At 53.1% G+C, this 18,542-nt stretch overlaps 1 protein-coding gene and 1 long non-coding RNA gene across 5 annotated transcripts; one reads left to right on the top strand and one right to left on the bottom strand.

The window, feature by feature from the left end:
• Positions 1 to 4,795: 4,795 nt before the first annotated feature.
• Tmem92 (transmembrane protein 92) lies at positions 4,796 to 9,975 on the bottom strand. 3 transcript variants are annotated; one of them, XM_074045992.1, is made up of 5 exons: positions 9,824 to 9,975; positions 6,797 to 6,825; positions 5,880 to 5,945; positions 5,553 to 5,745; positions 4,796 to 5,336 (listed from the first exon to the last, which is right to left on the bottom strand). In XM_074045992.1, the coding sequence occupies exons 1-5, from the start codon at positions 9,905 to 9,907 to the stop codon at positions 5,223 to 5,225; spliced, it is 486 nt and encodes a 161-aa protein (XP_073902093.1). In that variant the 5' UTR covers positions 9,908 to 9,975; the 3' UTR covers positions 4,796 to 5,222. The 3 variants fall into 3 exon arrangements, with proteins under 3 accessions (XP_073902093.1, XP_073902094.1, XP_073902095.1); XM_074045993.1 differs by having other exon boundaries at positions 5,553 to 5,667; XM_074045994.1 differs by having other exon boundaries at positions 5,553 to 5,664.
• Positions 9,976 to 10,023: 48 nt separating this feature from the next.
• LOC141413754 (uncharacterized) lies at positions 10,024 to 14,729 on the top strand. 2 transcript variants are annotated; one of them, XR_012438626.1, is made up of 3 exons: positions 10,024 to 10,817; positions 12,399 to 12,518; positions 13,535 to 14,729. It is a non-coding gene; the product is annotated as an uncharacterized lncRNA (long non-coding RNA). The 2 variants fall into 2 exon arrangements; XR_012438627.1 differs by having other exon boundaries at positions 10,025 to 10,549.
• Positions 14,730 to 18,542: the final 3,813 nt, after the last annotated feature.

The following is an 18,542-nucleotide window of genomic DNA, read 5'->3' as shown; positions in this document are numbered from 1 at the left end:
GTTTGTTTCAGATAGGGTCTGGAGCTTTTGCCCAGGGCCAGCTACAGACCCTGACCCTCCTACCTCTGCCTCCAGAGGAGATGGGACCACACTCAACTACTCTTTTTATGTTTTAAGAAAGATCAGATCACTCCGAGTACAGTGCACAAGATGAACTGCAGGGGGCTGCAGAGAGACCAGCATGGTGGGGAAACAGCTGGAAGGCATTAGAACAGTCTGGGCTAGAGATGGGAGGCTTGGTGTGGGCTGTGACCCCAAGAATGTGGGTCTACTTTGGAGGTAGAACTGAGCAGGATGAGGGGGTAAGAGAAATAGAAACCGGTATACAGCCACACTTTAGTTTTTTGTTTTGTTTTGTTTTCCTGAACAGCTGGGAGGCTACTGGTCTAGCTACCTATGATGGCACACCTAGGAAAGGACTGGATTAAGGGGAGAGAGGAGGGAAATCAGAGCCCACTTTTGATGAGAGATGCTCCCTAGGCTTCCAAGGGGAGGCATTGGGTTGTAAAGAACACATGCCTGGAGTTCAAGAAGGAGTCTTGGCTGGGAGAGTCACCATCTATTGATGGTCTATGAAGGCCCAGAACTGGAGGACAGCCACAATGGTAATGAATGGAGATTAGGACAAGAGAGCTGAAGACCCTCACTGGGAGATGGTGGAGGAAGCGGGACAATGAAGGAGCCTGAGAGGGAGCAGCCTGTGTGTGGGAGAAGAACCAGGGAAAGTAGGGCTGGGGATGTCTGGGAAAGAAAGATTTTCAAGCAAGGGGCAGTGGCCAAATGTGTCAAATGCCAGCAAGAGCCAGAGACTGGACCTTTGGCTTCGGCAGAATTTAGGTCACTGATAATCTAGACAGCAACCATGTCATGTGACAGCGGGGGCAAAGGGCAGATGGGAGCAGCAGGAATGCAAATGGGGAGGGAGGACATGGAACAGCAGACAGCAGAGGGGCTGGGGGTACAACATGGGGTTTCAGAAAGATGGCTGGTGGTGCATTTATAGATGATGGTGAGGTTTCCAGGAGGGAAGAGAAAGGCTGCAGGAATGAGGTCTGAGACAGTGGGATCCCAGGCCCAACTGGAGAGCTCATGGAGGTATCTGCCCCTACAACCTGAGGGAAGGAGGCATAGGTGGGTCCTGACTCAGCAGATGGGGCAGTATCTTGGAGGCAGAAATTAAAGCTGCCTTTGTGTGATGGCCTCCATTTATTTTTTTCTCTGAAACAAGTGATGGTATTGCCAGCTGACCTTGAGGCTGGGGTGTAGGAGATTTGAAGACAGAAGGAGAACTGGAAGAGTTACCTCAAGGGTGAGGCAGCCAAGGAGCTAAAGTGTATCAGAGGAATGGGTACACCCCATGTGAGACTTGCAGGGTGGAGTTGGAAGCAAGTCCTGTCACAGAGGTGTGCTGGATCTAGGGCAAAGATGGATCCAACCAGAGTCTGGGGTTTTATCAGGTGAGCACAATGGATGGAGCAGGGTGTAAAGGCATTTGATTCGGTGCAGTGATTATTCTAAGAATGGCTCAAAGACATGAGTGAAGGCACTGAAAGAGATGAAGGCCTGCAGCTTGAAGGACTCAGAGACCGACTAAAAGACATACCTGAGCCAGACACTAGGAGGTGATTCCGAGCAGGAGGTGTGAGGTTGTCAGGACAAGGAGTCTGTGCACTTGATTGGGTGTGTGTGGGTAAGTGGTAGCGAAAGGCTACTGGAGTTAAGCAGGTTTTCCCATCCTCTCACTTAGTCCTTTCCAACGTGGGAGTCAGAACCACATCCTCCCAGAGCTGGAAGGGGCTAGATGCTTGTTATTTTTTTTTAAATTTAATTTTGGTGGAACCAGGGTTTGAACTCAGGGATTTGTGCTTGCTAGGCAGACACTCTATCACTTGAACCACACCAACAACCTAATTTATTTATCTATTTTTTGAGTCAGGGTCTTGCGATGTAGTCTGGTTTTGAATTCCTGATCTTCCCGCTTCAAACTCCCCAGAGGTGGGGTTTCAGAGTGTGCAACCAACCTTGGCTAGCTAACCTGTTTATTGTGCCAATGGGGAAACTGAGGCCTGAGAATGTTGGAAGCAGAAAGTAAAATGTCAGAAGCTGGCGATGTGAATCTTAGTGCAGGGTGAGGCAAGATTCTTGCTGGTATCACCCCACTTTCTCTTTCCCCAGCGGCAGCAGTTCCTTCTCCTCCCTCAGTCCCTAGAGCACCTGCCCTGAGCCCTTCAGCAGCCCTTGCACTCTCCTGTCCTCTGGGGAGCCGCTGCAATAAGAGGCACAGTTCACAGCTTGACAGGCTCTTTCATGATGCTAACCAAGCTGTGTTTCCTTACAAACACCTCACAATAGATTTCCTCTTCATTTATTCATTCATTCATTCCCTCATACACTCATTTAATCATTCTTCATTCACTCCATCTTTCATTATTATTCATGGGGGTTGAGCTGCCAAACCATACAAGGGATGAATTCTCATTTACTGGCAGACTGCTCACCCACCCACCCCACCAGCCAGACGCCAGCTCATTGCTTCTCTCATCCAATCGACACCCAGTGCCCATCACGAGTTTGGCTTCACATGTTTTTCATGTGCCTGGCAAGTGTCCAGGCTTTCCCGTACCCTCTATTTGTTTATCTCGTGGGTCACATACGTGCCATGTGTCTAAGTCCTTCTAGGCTCTTCCTCCATAGCAATGAAAATTGTCATTGATCAAAGTTCACATAATAAACACAAATGTCTAAAGCTGTCTGTAAGCAAATCCCAGTAAACAAATATCTTAAATTTACAAAAGCAAGGCTTTCTCACTGTAAAAACCACAACACCACTGTTTCTTGTTTTGGAGAAGGGGGAGTGTCAGGGTCTTTTGATGTAGCCCTGGCTGGCCTGGAACTGGTGATCCTCCTGCCTCAGCCTCCCAAGTGTCGGGTATTACCACGAAAGTGTATAAAATCACAAGTTCCCCTTACTCTTTGCCACCTCCACCTGGCTCCCGGGTGCTAACACCTGCAGTGTATGGATGGTGCGGCGTGTGGATGGTGTGGTGTGGTTCCTGTCCTAGATCTTGTCTAAATATTCACAAAGAAGAAAGTATACATACATCAAAATGTAATGACAGAGTCTGTGTCTACAAACTGAGGCTGTTGATTTGCAATTTGACTTTTCTCTGAACGCAAAACATGAGGGATGCTGTGCCGGGTCAGCGCTATAGACCCACTTGCTCTTCTTAAAGGCCACACAGCATGCACAGAGAGTGCACTTAGCTTATTTAACAGGCTCCTGTCCCCTTGGAAGGATGTTGACAATTTCCTTCTCCTCCCAGCCACAAAGTGGCAGTAAACACCTGAGGTTTGTTGTATGAGCCTTTCTGAAGGCTCATTGCTAGCAGTGGGTTTGTCATATTGTATGGTTCTGGGTACCCAGGAAAGTGGGAGATTTGGAAATATTGGTGGCATGAGCAGATGATGCCAGGTCACCTCTGGAAATGTCACATCCCCTTTGATCCTAACAATAACCAGGATAGTTATAGATCCCAGCCACTCTGGGGTTCAGGATAGCTACTGTCCTGCAGCCATGCCACTGTTGCTTGGGAAGAGAAGTTACAGGTCCTATACCATCTATGGTGACAGGAAGTTGACATTCAGGCTGAGGGCTTCTTCCTCCTCTAGGTCTCCAAAGCTCACAAGTGAGGGCAGCACCAGCTCTGGAACTCGTCTAATCATAGTCATTGACACAAAGCACCACAGATGTTCCTTCTGCCCGACCCCCCCACCCCTGAACTGTAGGGGAACTTCCACTTATGACTGGGCTCATTGCCCTAATGTCACCTCTGGCTCTTCTTGTCAGTACCCACTGCTCTCCCTCTGGGCCTTTTCTCCACCAGGAATCCCCATCTGGACAGCCCCTATTCCTGGCAACCTTGGGGGTATCTGTGCCAGCTCCTCAGATGGCCCTGCCACCTGCTGGGGTCCTGATACCTTAAGAATGAATATACTGAGAGCCCTGAAGGAGGCACCTGCCAGCACACCATACCACTTCCACCTCCAGCCTTCTCAGGAGCTCTGGCTAATACTGTGCCCTGTGCTTGGAGAGGAAGGTTGGCCTTGAGTGGACTGCAGGGCACAGTGCAAAGGTAAGAATCATATGGAAGTGCCTAGCAGCCCTGCAGGAGCCCAGAGACACTGGCACCATGGTCCCCTCACTGCATGGCCCAGGCCAGGCTCCCAGCCTGAGCTGGGAGATCCTGAGCCCAGAGAAGTCTCTCCCTGCTGCAGGGCTGAATCTTCTCCCTTTAGGGGTTAACCAGTGCAGAGCCCAGAACCCAGGCAGGCCTGGAAGAGGAGGGTGGGATCTGCCATCTCCTCTCCTCTCCAGAGGATTCCAGGGTAGGGCTAATCAAGGACCTGGGAAGCCCCACTCCACAGATGCCCAGCCACACCCATCCTGCCCCCTTCCACTTTCTCCCAAGAGGCTGTTTCCAGGTTGTCCCTGTGTTTCCTCAACACAGTGAGACAGTCACGTGTAGACTGAGCTCCATGTCTCCCGTAGACGGTAGAGTGAGGATGGGAGTGGGGAGCTCCATGACTGTCACTCACAGCCCCTTTCCAGCTCCAGGAACTGGGGGTCAAAGCATTTGCAACACACATGGGTTGTCCTCCAGGCTGACAGCCAATGACAGTACTCACAGAGGAGTCACCATTGGTGAGATTTGGGTGCAATAACATTCCACCTCACTCCCAGTGGTGTATGAGTTCATCTCCTCGGCCCCTCCTCCCAGTCACAGGCAGACTCAACAACAGTCAGCAAAACTTTAGTGAGGACATGTGTTTTGTGCATGTGTTGGAGTGTGTTTGCTTACAATGGGGTCTTCTCTGTTCAGGCAGAGCTGGAAGGTGGCTTTGTCCCCACCCAGTCCAATGACCCAGGTGTAGAATTGCCTCCATAATGTCTCAGAGCAGCTGTCCAGTCAAGACCTGTACACCTGCAGCAACAAGGCTCTGCACTTGGCAGAGGGGCGCCTCCAGCTGCTGATACTTTTCCTCCTGGCAGCCTCTAACTTGGGGTAGGGATAGACACCATCAATTCAGCCTAGCCCTCAGGACAAGAAGCAGGTGGCAGAAAAGCAGTAAGTTAAATCCAAGAAGGACCAAGATGGGTGGGGGCATTCCGAGAGTCCCAGAAGTCTCTGCCTTGCTCCAGGAGGTACTGGGGATGAGGTGGCTCAGAAGGCGGGGTTGTCAATGCCCCTCGGCATGCCAGCATGTTCTTCAGGCCTGAGGGTGTAGGGAGGGGGTGGTTCTGTGGGAGGTGGGCCCAGGGCGGGCTTTGGGATAACCTGCAGGCAAAAAAGGACATTGTGTCTGCTCAGGGCCTGGCTCTGGCCATTGCCACCCTCATGCTGGCTGCAGCCAGGGTGAGGGGTAACACAGTGCTGGTGGGAGGATTCTCCCCAGGGCTGAGTGGCCCTCCCTTTCCTAGCTGCTTTAACAATCTGGACAATAGGAAGGGAGAGCCAGTCAAAGCAAGTTAGGGTTGGGACAGAGATACTCACCTCACTGTAAGGGGGTGGGGGCCCAAAGGTGGGGGCCCAGACCCTATTTGGGGGGGCACTGGAGGGAGGATCTTGGGGCCCCTGGTCCACTGCAGGGTCTCGTTCCAGATGTCTGCTGTTGCAACAGAAGCGCTTAGCCAGGCCACAGAAGCACAAGAGGGGCAGGACAACCAGGAAGGTGATGAGGAAGATCCTGGGGTGGGGGCCATCAGCATCACCCTGAGTGCCCAGGCCACCCTACCACACTCCCCTCCCTCCTCCAACACTACCCTCAGGATAGCCAGGCCTGTCTTGGGTGGACCAGGCCACTCCGTGGACGGTACTCACTTTAAGGGGCCAGGGAAGACATCCAAGCAGCAGTCTGAGTCACAACACTTGACTCCTTTAGGACAGCTGCAAGCCAAAGACCAAGAAAGGGGACGGACAGGTTATGGGCACATGTGGCCGGGTAGAAGGATGTCAGCACCCCCAGACACCTGCATCCTGAGGACTCAAGCCTCCTCTCATGGGGCAGGGCACAGTTCCCATGCTGGCCTCAGTGGGAGGAACTGGGGCCAGGACTCAGGAGCTGGGTTCCAGGCTTGTCTTCAGATACTTGTACCAAGTTACTGCTTCTTACTGGGCCTCCCTTTTCTCATCTCTAAAATGGGAGCAATAAACACCCGCCAAGCTCACTGGCCAGGTGTGGGGCTTGAATGTTGCAGTGGTCACAACATCGCTCACTTGACTCAAAGGAGATGTGGAAAGACGGGCAATGCTGACTTGAGGAGCACCCTTGGAGTCTGAGGTGGGCAGGGAAAGGGGCTTCCAGAACATCCAGTGCTGACTTGACAGAAGTATTTTCTACCCTGACACCTCCACCCCAGCCCCTCTTCACTGTGCTCAGGCTTCTCAGGATTTATACATTAGGGTCAGCGCAGACTCTGCCCACTGCCCTCCTGGGGACCCTTCGGGGAGATGACCTGTAACTATTAAGAAGGATTCATTTACTATCCTGTCCCTAAACCTGCAACTCTTCATCATGGTTAGGTGGAGAAAGAGGACCTCTCTCTCTCTGATTGAGGTAGTAGTTTCTGGCTGGAGTAGGAGTGAGTGAGAACGATGGATGAGGTCACCATCCATTCCACCCAAGAAGACAGGCAGACATGATTTGGGTTACATGATTTGGGTTGCCCTCCCATCCACCTTCACCCCACCCCACCCTCACCCCAGATTGGAAGTTGTGGCTGAAGTCTCAGACTTACATGAAAGCACATCTAGACTTGAACGAAATCTGTGGAAGAAAAGAGACAGGTCAGGGCTCATGAGCTAGGGGGTGGCATCTCCATTCAGATGTTGCCTAGGGTAGTCACAGCCAGCAGGTCCCTAATGGACTCAGCCTCTCCCTCCCTTCCACCACCTTGTCCCCAGGTCAATGACTAGAACTCCTTGACCCCTGGCCAGCAGGCTCTCCTTCCTCCTCCCACCTCCACTAGAACATCTACTTATCCCAAGTCTGAAGTTCATCCTTCAATTCAGTTCAATTCAGTTCAATTCAGTGCCCACAATAGCTGTGGTCCAGAGACCAACAACTTTTCTTTTTCCTGCTCTGCCCTGGCCCTCTCTCTGGACACAAACTGCAGACAGGAGGACTCAGGCTATCATGTAAATCTGATCGTGTAACAACCTCATGATCAGAACCACCCCCCTACACCCAATGAGCAGCTTCAGCTCCTCTCCTCAACTTCCCCTTGTTCCCTCTCTTCCCCGGGAAAACATAACTCTGGGAGTTCCCAAATCACACCTGCTCTTTTACCCTTGCCAAGCCCTGCTCATCCTTCGATCCCTGCCAGGGATTCCTTGCTTTGCAGAGAGGCCTGGACCCCCTTTTCCCTCTGCCCACACGGCTCCTTCCTGCCTCCCTTCTTCTTCTGCACTAGCTCTGCCAGGCATTCAGGGTGGCAACAGAGAATCAATCCTGGTAATAGCAATTACAGCAAGTCCACCATATTAGCAGATTTAGTACATGTGGTTTTGATCAATGCAGCCAAGGAATAATAATAAATTTTAAGAATCAAAAGAAATTTTAAATTTCCACATGTGCATCACACATCTCACAGTTGATTCCAAGAAACAGTCAGTCCCCATCATCATCAGTTGTGTATAAATTGTCATGTGATCAGCTGAGTGTTTTCCTCTAAAAAAGCATTCCGTGGTGCCCCCAAAGTAAGGTAAAAGTCAATGTGCTTAATTGAAGTGATAAAGTGAAAATGTTAGATTTGTTGAAAGACTGCACGTCTTTAGCAGAAGTTGGGCAATGTCTGCAGTAAAGGACAGAGCTCTAGGCGTCCTGAGGATGCATGGATTTTCCTTCACAGTGATCTCTTTGGAACCATATACCCAAAGATCCCAAGGGCCTACTCTACATGTCCAAGTCTTAAATAGGACTCTCTTCTTCTGCATGTCATCAAGGCCGGCTGGGCATCTCCCTCTCCGACCACCTTATTTAGAATCACAACCGCTCCCCCAAAGCGCCCTCCCTCCCTAGCGAGTTTTACATTCCTTCACAGTGCTCACCAGTATCTAACATACTACACATTTTATGTCCTGTCAACGGCCAAGCAGAATGTAAATGCCATGTGGGCAGGGATTTTTCAGTTTTTAATCCCTGCTGAAAACCCGATGGTCAAAATATTTTCAGAATGTATGAGTTTTCAAATATTACCTAGTTTTATTTCATACTGTCTTCTTCCAGACTGTGGAGAGGGATGTAGACATGGGGACCCAGAAAGTGGGGGTGTTATCACCCCACCCTAGCCACTGGGACATTCAGGGCTCAAGAGTAAGAAGCCAGCATTGGCAAGACCACAGTTACCTTTACACCTTTAATTAAAGCAAAGTAGCATTTCACTTGCTAATCTCAACGGTAAAGATAAGAGTACCAATGATCGTAATAGTTAGGCTAATTCCCCTTTTCAAGTTTAGTCTCAGGCTGAGTACCTTCTCATCAGCTCTGTCCTTTAGTGGGGACAGGAGCAGGAAAGAACCCTGCAGTTTGGCCCAGAGAGGGTGTGAGTCTCTCAAATCACACAGCACACAAGGGTGACTACAGAGTTCAAGACAAACCAAAGGTTCCAGACACTTGGCCACACTCTTTCCCCCTCAGATCCCAAACTCTGTCCTTCTTCCTTCTTCTGGACCCCACCCAAGAAGCTGCAAATAACGAAAGGTTCAACAGTCCCCGTTCCTGCTGAGGGGGATCCCTTCTCCCAGTTTCCCTCTCCCCATTTTAACGAGTGGGTGATCTTGTCTGGGGCTGAGTTTTGTCAGAGGCTGAGTTTCCTGAAGCATCGGGGTGGTGCTGGGCAACTTGTTCACTCTGACTAGCAGTATCAACAGTGCCCGCCCCTGGGGTGTCTGGGAGAATCAACAGAGGATGCTCTGCTCAGCACTGACTCAAACTGGTGGTACAGAAGGAATGCCATGCTCTTGTGAACCTTGGTCCATGGAAGGGTTCCTCACATAGGCTTTGGCCAGGCGTGCCAGTCAGCACAATCCTGTGCTCTGTTCTGGAAGCAGGCTTGGGATTTCCCCAAGATTCCCAAAAGGAAGTGAGTTAGAAAGGTGTGTTCTGGGCCCATCTCAGCTCACAGGAGCATCTGTCATCTCAAGACTGGACAGCCCCCATCACTTGTAGAGTGTATGTTAGAGGAACAGGGGCCTGAGGCAGTGCTCAAACCCTGTCTCGCACAGTCACCCACTTCTGAGGCCACCCAGCCAGATGCTGGAACTCTACCCCCAGTTCTAGAAAGATAGAGAGCCTCCTCTCCTCTTGGGAACAAACACAGAAACAGTCGCAGAGACGGCTAGGACATTCCCAAGGTCACCCAGCCCTAAAGGAACAGAGTTGGGGAGACGCCTGACATACACCTGCAGACCTCAGTCCTGGCATTCTGATGCAGCCAGGAAGAAGCTAAAAGGACAAGCTAAGACTATACGTGGGGGTCAAAGTCCCCATTCAAGATGTTAGATGGGCCGTGGGTGGAGCAGATCCAACTAAACAGTAACACCCTCCCCCCAAAGATGAAGGGGCCTAGACTTTCCTGGGGCCTAGACTTTCCCAGGGCCCCTCTCCTCTGTCTTCACCTCTACCTCCCCGGCAAAAACAGAAAGGAAGTTGCTAACTGCATGTGGTCACAAGGAAATCCTGACAAGGGAAGGTGGTGACCAGGCTCAGAGGCAGGCCCCTGTCCCACGGCGAAGGGCGCGAAGAGCTCCACAGCCTTACTCACCTCCCGGGCGCTCACCCGTTGGAGGCCCGCCAGCAGGCTGAGTAGCAAGGCGGGCGCAAGACCGGGGACCCAGACTTCTGACATCCTGGCATTGGGGGCCGCTGGGCTTCCGTGAGTAGAAAAGCATGGGAGAGGCGGGGCCGGGACCTCTCCCTCTTCTCTCCACCTATGGGGCCCCGCCTGGGGATGGGGGCGGAGCTGGTGCACCTGGGTTGGGCCAAACTTGGGGCTGGAAAGGGCATGCGGGGGGAGGGGGCGGAGAGGAATGGGGGAAGAGGTCTTGCTTAGGTTTGGGAAATTGGGAGGCAGAAGAGATGAGCTGATTTAAAAATAAATTTGAGGGGTCAGCTCAAGACTACTGAGTTACGTCTTGCTACCCCCTCCCCAACCCTCAGTCTGTGTGTCCCAGACATAAGGGAGGTGTGCTGTGCCTGGTAGGGTGGGAGAGGGGATATTAGAGGCGGGCCTGAGTTTGGAAGTCCATTCTTATCTGGATTTCTGGAGGAGGCAGAGGTGCAGAGGTTGAGGGTGATGGGGCTAAAAGCCTGGGGCAGACCGTGAGGGTGGCATGGAGTGGCGGGGAGGGTGTTGACACCTTTTTAAAGCCAAGAAGGAAGGATTGGGGAGGGCAGCCTTCCCGGTGCGGAGAAGGAAGACTCAGAGCAAAGCGTGGGTACATTCGTGTCCCCTCCCCTTGAAACCCAGAGCGGGGTTTCAGAGCTGTTGGTAAGTTTCCTCTCTGACTAAAGGGGACCGAAAGGGTCAAGACATGTCCGCCGGGGCCTCCCGCAGCAGGCGAGCCGGGGCGCTGGTGGACAGGTCCGTAGGGATTTCGGGAAAGACCCCTTGCGGCGGCCGGGCTCTAGAGGGGCGCGGCGCTGTCGGAATCCGGCCACCAGGTGGCAGCATCGCCCAGCGCGGACCCCGCGAGTCGAGGCTCGCGATCTGGGACCTGGGATCTGGGACCCGACCCCGCAGCTGGCAGGCGAGCAGGGTAGGTGGCAGGCAGGGGTGAGAGACGAGACGTGTGGCAGCCCGACTGGAGGTGGAGAGATGAGCCGAGCCCGGGAAAGGGACTAAATGAAGGTGGCGGCTGGGCGCTGCGCTCTGGCCTCTGGGGACAGAAGGAGGTCGCCCTGGGAGGCCCAGTTGTCAACGTTTGCGCGTCTCCTGCTGCGTCTCCAGCTGACTTTGCCTCTGAGTAATATCCCTGGCTTCTTAGAGAGGAGTGTCCTCCTCGTTCTCTTGTTCTGCCTCTCACCTCTTTCCCTCTGCTTTCTTGCTCCCAGTCCTGCCATCTGTCGTGCTGAACCTCTCTGTGTCCTCCCCTTTTCTTCCAGTCTCCCTTTTCCTGTCTCGGCTTCTCCCTATCTCCATGGCCACCCCAATGTCTCCCAACTTCTTGTCTCTCTGTTTTCTTGTCTGTTTCTCCCAGCCCTCAGTGGAGTAGTCTGGTTTTTCTCTCTGCCTCCATATCCCTTGCCTACTTTGGTCCTACAAACTCCCACACCCACACATCCACACCCACCCCCCCCACACACACACCGTATCACCCTGGTCTCTCTCTTTCCTGTCTCTGTTTCTCATTATCTCTTGGCCCTTTTTGGCCCTTAAGAACAGAATATTCCACTCCCTTGAGCCAAATGCAGTTGGGATCTGGCCCTGGGAGAATTTCCTCTATTCTCAGTTCCTGGCGACTGAGCTTGGAGCAGGCAATGAGTGGGGTTGGGCACGTTTTGCCTCTTCCCCCTGTAGTTGGCAGTAGACCCAGACTAACCTCCTGCAAAGGGGACCTAGTCAGTCTAGAGAGTGCTGGAACCTTCTTTCAGCACCATGCACATTTCTGCCTCTTTAGTGAAATTGTTGCTAACTTGGACTTCTGAGTCGCAGCTGCACCAGCACCTGTGGCTTGGGATATACATATATCCCTTCCATTCCTAGTCGCCAGCCACCCTGCCCAGGCCTGGAGCCCTTAGAGGTACAGCCTGAGGGAACAGGAGCATAGCTGAATTTGGGGAGGAGTGTGTGCTGGAGACTGAGAGGGCATGGCGAGAGGTTGGCAGGGTGGAGGAAGTGAAGGGACACAGCAAGCACCAGTGCCCTTAGAAAGGAAAGGGGCAGGGAGGCTGATGTCACTGCTCTCAGGGTCTCTGTATCCACCTAACCCAGATCTAAGGTTGCCAGAAAAAAATGTCTAGCTAATTTTGAATTTCATTTAAACAACAAATAATTTTCTTTTAATTTAATATATCCCATGTGACATTTGGGATGTACTAATACTAAAATTAATTAGTTGTTTGTCTGAAATTCAAAGTTACTTGGGTGTTCTGTATTTGTATTTGTTAAGTCTGGCAGCCCTGTGCACATCCCTAAAATATCACAGAGACAGACTTTTGAGAACAGCTAATCAAACTGTCCCTATGGAGAGCTGCCCCCCACATACATCTGCCCAAAAGAGAAAGTGAGGTCCCTTGACTGGACTCACTGGGCAAGTCTAAAGTGTCCCTAGAACTTGCTTTTAGACCCCCAACTTTGTCCATGACACAAAACCGCCCCTTTGCACTCCTTCCTACAGATGGGAAGGGGATGAGGAACCTGGAAGTGAGTGGCCCTGTGCAAGGCCTTGGTGCAAGGCCAAGACTACCAGGCCCTGGTCATCATCCATCATGGTTCTGGAGCCCAGCATTCCCGATGGGTGAGGCTGGGTGGATGTGGGGCTGGGTGGGGCCCCAGGCCAAGCAGAGAGGGGCCGTTCTTGCTTATGGGGATGAAAATCCCATACAGGGACAGCACCTTCTGTTCCACACTTGACCTGACAGTGAGAAGGAGGCAAGCACATGCCTGCATGGGTGTGCTCAGGCATGCAGAGACATGGGGGTGGGAAGACCCAGAGACTTCACAGTTAGTGAGTCCCTCTGCATTCCATGCCAAATTCCATCTGGGGTTTCCCAAGAGCAGCAAAGTCAAGATGTCTCCATACGCACTCACTTCTCCACAGCCCGCTCACTAAAGAATGAGCCGATTGTCTGTGCACCCTCCAAGGGCTCAGCTGAAAGGCCTGGGAGGTCCAACTAGCCACCCACTCCTTCTCAGAGAAGGCAGCTGAAGCCAAGAGGCCAGGAAGGCCAAGGCACACAGGACACCAGGGGGTGCGTCACGACCAAGACTACACAGGCCCCGAGACCCCACACACAGTGCAGGCAGACACACCTCAGGCCATGGGACCCACTGCTCAGATGGAGGAACACTCCTCTGGGAGTTGGACTGGGAGGCCTTACCCAGACTGGCCCGACCCACCCAGGGGGAAGGGCCAGATTGAGTTCTTTCTGGTCCACTTAGCATGCCTTCATTCCTAGTACTCAGGTGCACACAGATACCTGGATACCTGTAATAGTAGCTACAGGGCTGGGGTGGGATCTCTTCTAAGGCTGCAGAATGCTTGACTTTAGCTGGGCTCTGCCTGTAGGGGCAGTATTGTGCCACGCTAGTAAGTATGTCACTTACTGTGGTATGCTGTGTGGCTTTAGACAAGAAACCACACTTCCCTGTGCCCCTCCAAACTCATCTACAAAAGGAGGGGAGAAGAGTCAGATAGCAAGATCTCCCTCTTCACACAGTCTGACACACACAATAGCAAATAAACATTAGCTAACAGTTTTTTGTTCCTGGAAAGGAAAATGGCCAATGATCCCTTCTCTCTATTCCACACAGAGGCAGAGTGAGGTGCCCAGGAATTAGGGGTCTTGCTTCCCTCAGAACACCACGCGCACTCCCATGCAGGAGACCAACCTGGACTCCCCCAGAATGTCAAGCTCACTGGCTCCCTCTGCTGTCCAGTAGATGTTCTGCACCCCACCTAAGGCCAAGTCAGGGTGCAGGGTGGGTGACCCATCTGAAAGGATGACCTGGTACCGACCACTCCTGGATATGGTGTTGGGACTGTAGGCTTGAGATTTCCACTATTCCTGGTTCCCCCAACCCATGGCCCATTGAGCATTGCATCCACCTCTCCCCAGGCTGACGGTCTCACAGAGACTGGAGACTGTCACAGTTGTCTCCTTCCTTCATCCCCATGGATGTTCCTGTGGAGTACAACCTGGTTCACCAAGGCCATCACAGTCACGTTCAGGAAGACCTCATTTCTGGTCTCCCCGTTGTCCTTATTGGGACATGTCTTTCTTGCTCCCTAACCTTCAGCTGCTCCCATGGCTGGCTTGAATAAACTTTTAGGTTCCCCTCTTTCAGTGTGCTCTCTCTGCCCCCTGCCATGTTCTAGAACCCCTCGGCCCACCCTTTCCGCTTCCCTCCTGCCCTCTGTCTGGGCAGTTTTCCCCACCTGAAATACCTTTCCCAACCCCTTTCTGAAACCTAGCAAATTCTTACCGCCTTCTCCAGAAAGCCTTCCTGGACTTGGGTCTTCTTGCAAAAGTGGTTGTCCCCTCCCCACTCCCTCCCACCCAGGCCTCTCCCTGGGCCTCTCCAACGGTCCTGGCCCCTCTCCCTTGAAGACGTGTGGACATGTCCTCATGTTCCCACCAGGCTGCGGGGGCTGACCAGCTCTGATTCAGCCTTCATTCCCCATGGCGCTTTGTTCCAAGTAAACACTGGCTGTGTTGTCACTGAGTCAAAGCTTGATGGGGGCCTCCAGGGGTCACAGTCCAGATTTCCCTAAGGAGAGAGGGAATTAATTTCTAAAAGCTGTTGGTTAAGGGGGTCCAGACTGGTTGGGCTCCCCATCCCACTGGCTGTGTTTGAGGAATCCACCTCTTCTGCTTTTGGCTCCCAAGGGTAACTGGTGCTTGTCACTCCCCCAGCAAGAAACCCCTGGACAGAGCAACTTGTGAAGGATGCTGCAAAGGATGTTGGGTACTATCTACCTCTCTGCCCAGGAAGGCAGAGAGCCAATAGGGTGCTGCTGTGGGATTTCTGAGCCATGGGATCTGGGTCTGAATCTTCTTCCCAGCATTCCTTTAGGAATGGAAGCCCACCAGCCTTCCTCCCGGGGTGATGAGAGTGCCGGTGGGGGAAATGGCTTCTGAAGTTGACCCCAAGTCAGAGCCGCCAACCTGTGGGCCAGGAGGCTGGAGGGAGGGCACACCACCTGACAATTAACATGCAGAGAGCTTATTATCCTAATGAGGGGTTGGACCCAACTAATGCTCACCTTCCCTGAGGCTTAGTAGAGACAAAAAAACGGCATTCTGGAACCATTATCCTTCCAAAGTGTAGGTTTCTGGGGTCCCAGGCCCAGGGTGGAGAAGGAAAGACCTCAAGGAGATGGGGGGCATGGGGGAAGGAAAAGTTGAACTAGTGAGCTTTGGCTTTCTAGGGTGGCAGACAAGCAGAGTCACCAAGACACAAAATGGAGAGGCTGATCTAAGACTGGGCAGAAGTTCTCAAGGACCCCCTTCTCCTCCCTCTGGGATGCCTTTCCCCCCAAAGTTTTCCTGCTCTATTTCACTGTCTGCAGCACCTCCCCCACCCCTGCCTTCACTGTTTACTCTTTGAGATAGCTGCTATAGCCAGAAAGAAGAAAGGAATTTGGGATCCCCCAGAATCCCCACTTTCCAGCTCTGCTCTTATTGATCCCTTGAAAGAAGGTTCTACTGCACCCTATTTGTGGGTCCCTCTGTCTTATATCCAAATGTTATTAGAGACCGTGGTTAGACTTAAGAGAACCTCCCAGCTCCAAACAAGCAAGGGACTCAGAGCAGCCCTTCTGTGGGTTGGGTGTTTTGAAGGGAGGGTCTTTAAATGGTCTAGGGGCTCAGAGTAAGGCAGGACGCAGAGACGGTCTGGAAACATCCAGGAAGAAAGCCCTAAGTGCAAAAAAAAAAAAAAAAAAAAAAAAGAGTGCGGAGAAGGAGGAAGAAGGAGGCAGGCAGAGACTGAATTCTTCTCAGATGCTGGCTCCTGTAAGCAGCCACATCATCTGATTCCCAGCTGAGGACAGACTTGGCATGCACACACGTGAGGGTGTGCATGCGAATACATACATGTGCTTGTGTGTGTTTTGTGCACACCAGCTGTCCTTTCCTCTGTGCTGATGTGGCCCATCTCCCCATCCCAACCCAGCTTCCTTATCTCCAGGCTGGGCTGGCTCCAGGATCCCCTCTCTGCAGTGGCCCTGTTAGCGCCTCCTCCCTCCCTTGTTAGCGCCTCACGGCCCCTCTCCCTTCCCCTGCCCCTGCTGTCCCCCACAGAGGCCCCCATGGCTTGCAGCCCAGTTCTTGCCTTCTGATTTCATTTCAGCCTCTGTTTTTTGAGGCTTGGTTCTCCTCTCGGCCCCTAAGCCCCCTACCCTCTCTGGTTCTCCCTTGTCCACATGGAGAGGATCTTTGCAGAGCAATGGAGCCTGGGGGAAAAAGTTGGTCCCTCCACAACTTACCAGCACTCATCTTCCAGGCTGTGGCTAAAAGGCTGGGGTATAGACAAAGTGACCCCCATCCCCCTTCCCTGCCTAGAGGGTGAGGAGTTACTGAAGAAGGCACACACGTTTGGGAAGCAGCCATGTGCTAGGGGCAACAAGCTAAGACCTGATGCCAGCTGCGGGGTGGGGGAGAACTTGAACCACTGAAGGCTGAATAGGGGATGGGGGTCCAGGCAGAAATGTCCCTTCCTGCCAGACTGCTGCACCCAGCCTGAGCCCAGCCTGCTGAGTGGGACAGGGTGGCCCTGTGCCCAGAGCCAGGTTGTCAGAAGGCCAGTACTGCAGGTTTCCTCTACTGAAGGACCCCTTCCCTTCGGACTTTGATGTGTCTGCAAGGTTAGTAGAGGATGTTTGACTTCAGGGCCCCAGGCCAGGATAAACTCCTTCTGCCTGCTGAGCCAAACCGCTGCCTCCTCAGCGCCTGGCTTCTGCCTCCCCCAGCCCTGTGCCTGGCCTCCTCCAAGGCCAGCTGCCAGGCCTGCCCACTGCAGTGGGCACCAACTGTCTGTTGCTGCTGCTACTGGGTATAGACCCTGTGGGCCTGTGGACGATGGATGTCCTGGCCCCAAGCTGGTACTGGGTGCTTGTCTGCTAGGGGATCGAAGTCTGCTTTATGTAAGGGTTGAGAGGTCAGACCCCAAATGCTAGTAGGAGTGGGGGCGAGATGGAGTGTGTGGCAGGGGTGTCCACGTGGAGCTGCCTGCACAGGCTGCAGTGCTTCCAGATGGGCCGGCTCCTGATGTGGGGATGACTCAGCCTGGAATGGGGAGGGGAGGGAGGTCTGTGGGGGGATGTGGAGCAGGGGGATGTGAGGCCTGGAGCCATTGCTAGCTCCTGCTGTCCATCCTCTGTAGCCCCCAGCCCCTCAAACCTCAAGAGTAGGTGAAGTGGGAGTTGCTCAGAGTTGCCCAAGGGTGCAGCCTTCAGATTTCCCACTGTGTGCCCAGAGATGAAGGAGGAGAGGAGGCCTGGGACAATGGTCCAGCTAGGAGATTGAGAGAGGGAGAAGGTGGAAGGTCAGTGAGCCAGAGAGGGGTGAGCAGAAGAGACAGGCTGGAGGACAGAGAGGAGAGAATCTGGGAGAAGCTCGGAGCAGAAGTATTGGGCTCCCCATGGGCTCACTTTGGAATGTGGCACTGGGAAGAGGGTATTGGGGTGCAAAAGACCGTGTGTATGAGTGTGTGTGTGTGTGTGGCCTCATTGCTGGAATGAATGTCACTAGTGCAGAGGGGCCACATTGGGTGAGCGTTGTGTGTCTGATGCAGGTAAGCAGTGTTTGGAGCTGGGGCCTGGAGGATGCTGTGTATGGTGGCGTGGTGGGGTTTGGAGCCTGGTCTTCAAGTCCGTATGATGGAGAAAGATCACAGAGACAGCGTCTGCATAGTCATTGATTCTAGTGGGCAGGAGGCTGTGATGAGGTGTGCTTAAGCCAAGTCACACACCGAGGGTGAGCCTTTCCTCTGGGAAGGCAGAGGCAGAGACACCAGACCAGAACCTGAAAGACCTAAGGTCCCAAGGGTCTTATCCCAGGTGTGTCACCCAGCCTCCTGCAGCAACTCCTTCAGGGCTCCTTTGGGACAGCTGGAAGCCCCGAGCTTGGCCAGTGCCCTGTGAGCTGCAGTGTGCTGTGTACCAATGGGCTGGGTGCTCCACCCCCTGCCCTCCCACCTCTGCAGAGCTCCTGTCCTGGCCTCCTCTTTGGCCTCCAGGTGGCTTGGCTGACAGGGCCACCAGCCGCTCCCTGGAGAGGCCCACCTGTGCCAGCCACCCAGGCCAGGGTAAACAAGACACTAAGTGTCTGGGCGGGTGCCTGGCAAGCTGGTCACTGCTTCTTCACACAGAGCTCGGCTGCCAGCCCGGCCGGGTTGCCTTCTCCAGCTAAATGACAGGCCTGATGCCCCAAGCCCATAAACAGTGTTTGCTGGGCAGGTGGGAGGTCATAGGGGATGCCAAGCAGACAGATAATCAACTTTAATTGGGAGACAATGTCACCTCCTCCAAGGAGGGGAAGAGATGCAATGACCTTCAACTGCCTTGCACAAACAGCCTTGCTCCTCACAGGCAGCACTGTTGAGTTCTTTATTTCCCCAAAACACACACTCTCTCATTCACTCACAATGCATCCCGAGTCCCCTCCTCCAGGTTTCCACATGGCTCTCAGCACACATCCCCGTGAGTACACATACACCCATCAGTGGCTGGGACATGGTCCGCTGCCCGGTGCTATGTGTTCCTTCTTTTTGCAATCCAGGGGTGAAGCCCAGAGAGGATGAGCCCCATCCCCTAAAT

Source organism: Castor canadensis, chromosome 11, assembly GCF_047511655.1.
Source record: "Castor canadensis chromosome 11, mCasCan1.hap1v2, whole genome shotgun sequence".
NCBI classification, from domain to species: Eukaryota; Metazoa; Chordata; class Mammalia; order Rodentia; family Castoridae; genus Castor; species Castor canadensis.
Note: the sequence above shows the minus strand (reverse complement) of the source record. Positions and strands in the feature narration are given on the sequence as shown.

Coding starts and splice junctions, on each gene's coding strand:
- Tmem92 (XM_074045992.1), bottom strand. CDS start 9,907: ATGTCAGAAGTCTGGGTCCCCGGTCTTGCGCCCGCCTTGCTACTCAGC. Junction 6,826..9,823: donor AACGGGTGAGCGCCCGGGAG/GTGAGTAAGGCT, acceptor TTTCTTCCACAG/ATTTCGTTCAAGTCTAGATG. Junction 5,337..5,552: donor CCCCACCCCCTTACAGTGAG/GTGAGTATCTCT, acceptor TTTTGCCTGCAG/GTTATCCCAAAGCCCGCCCT.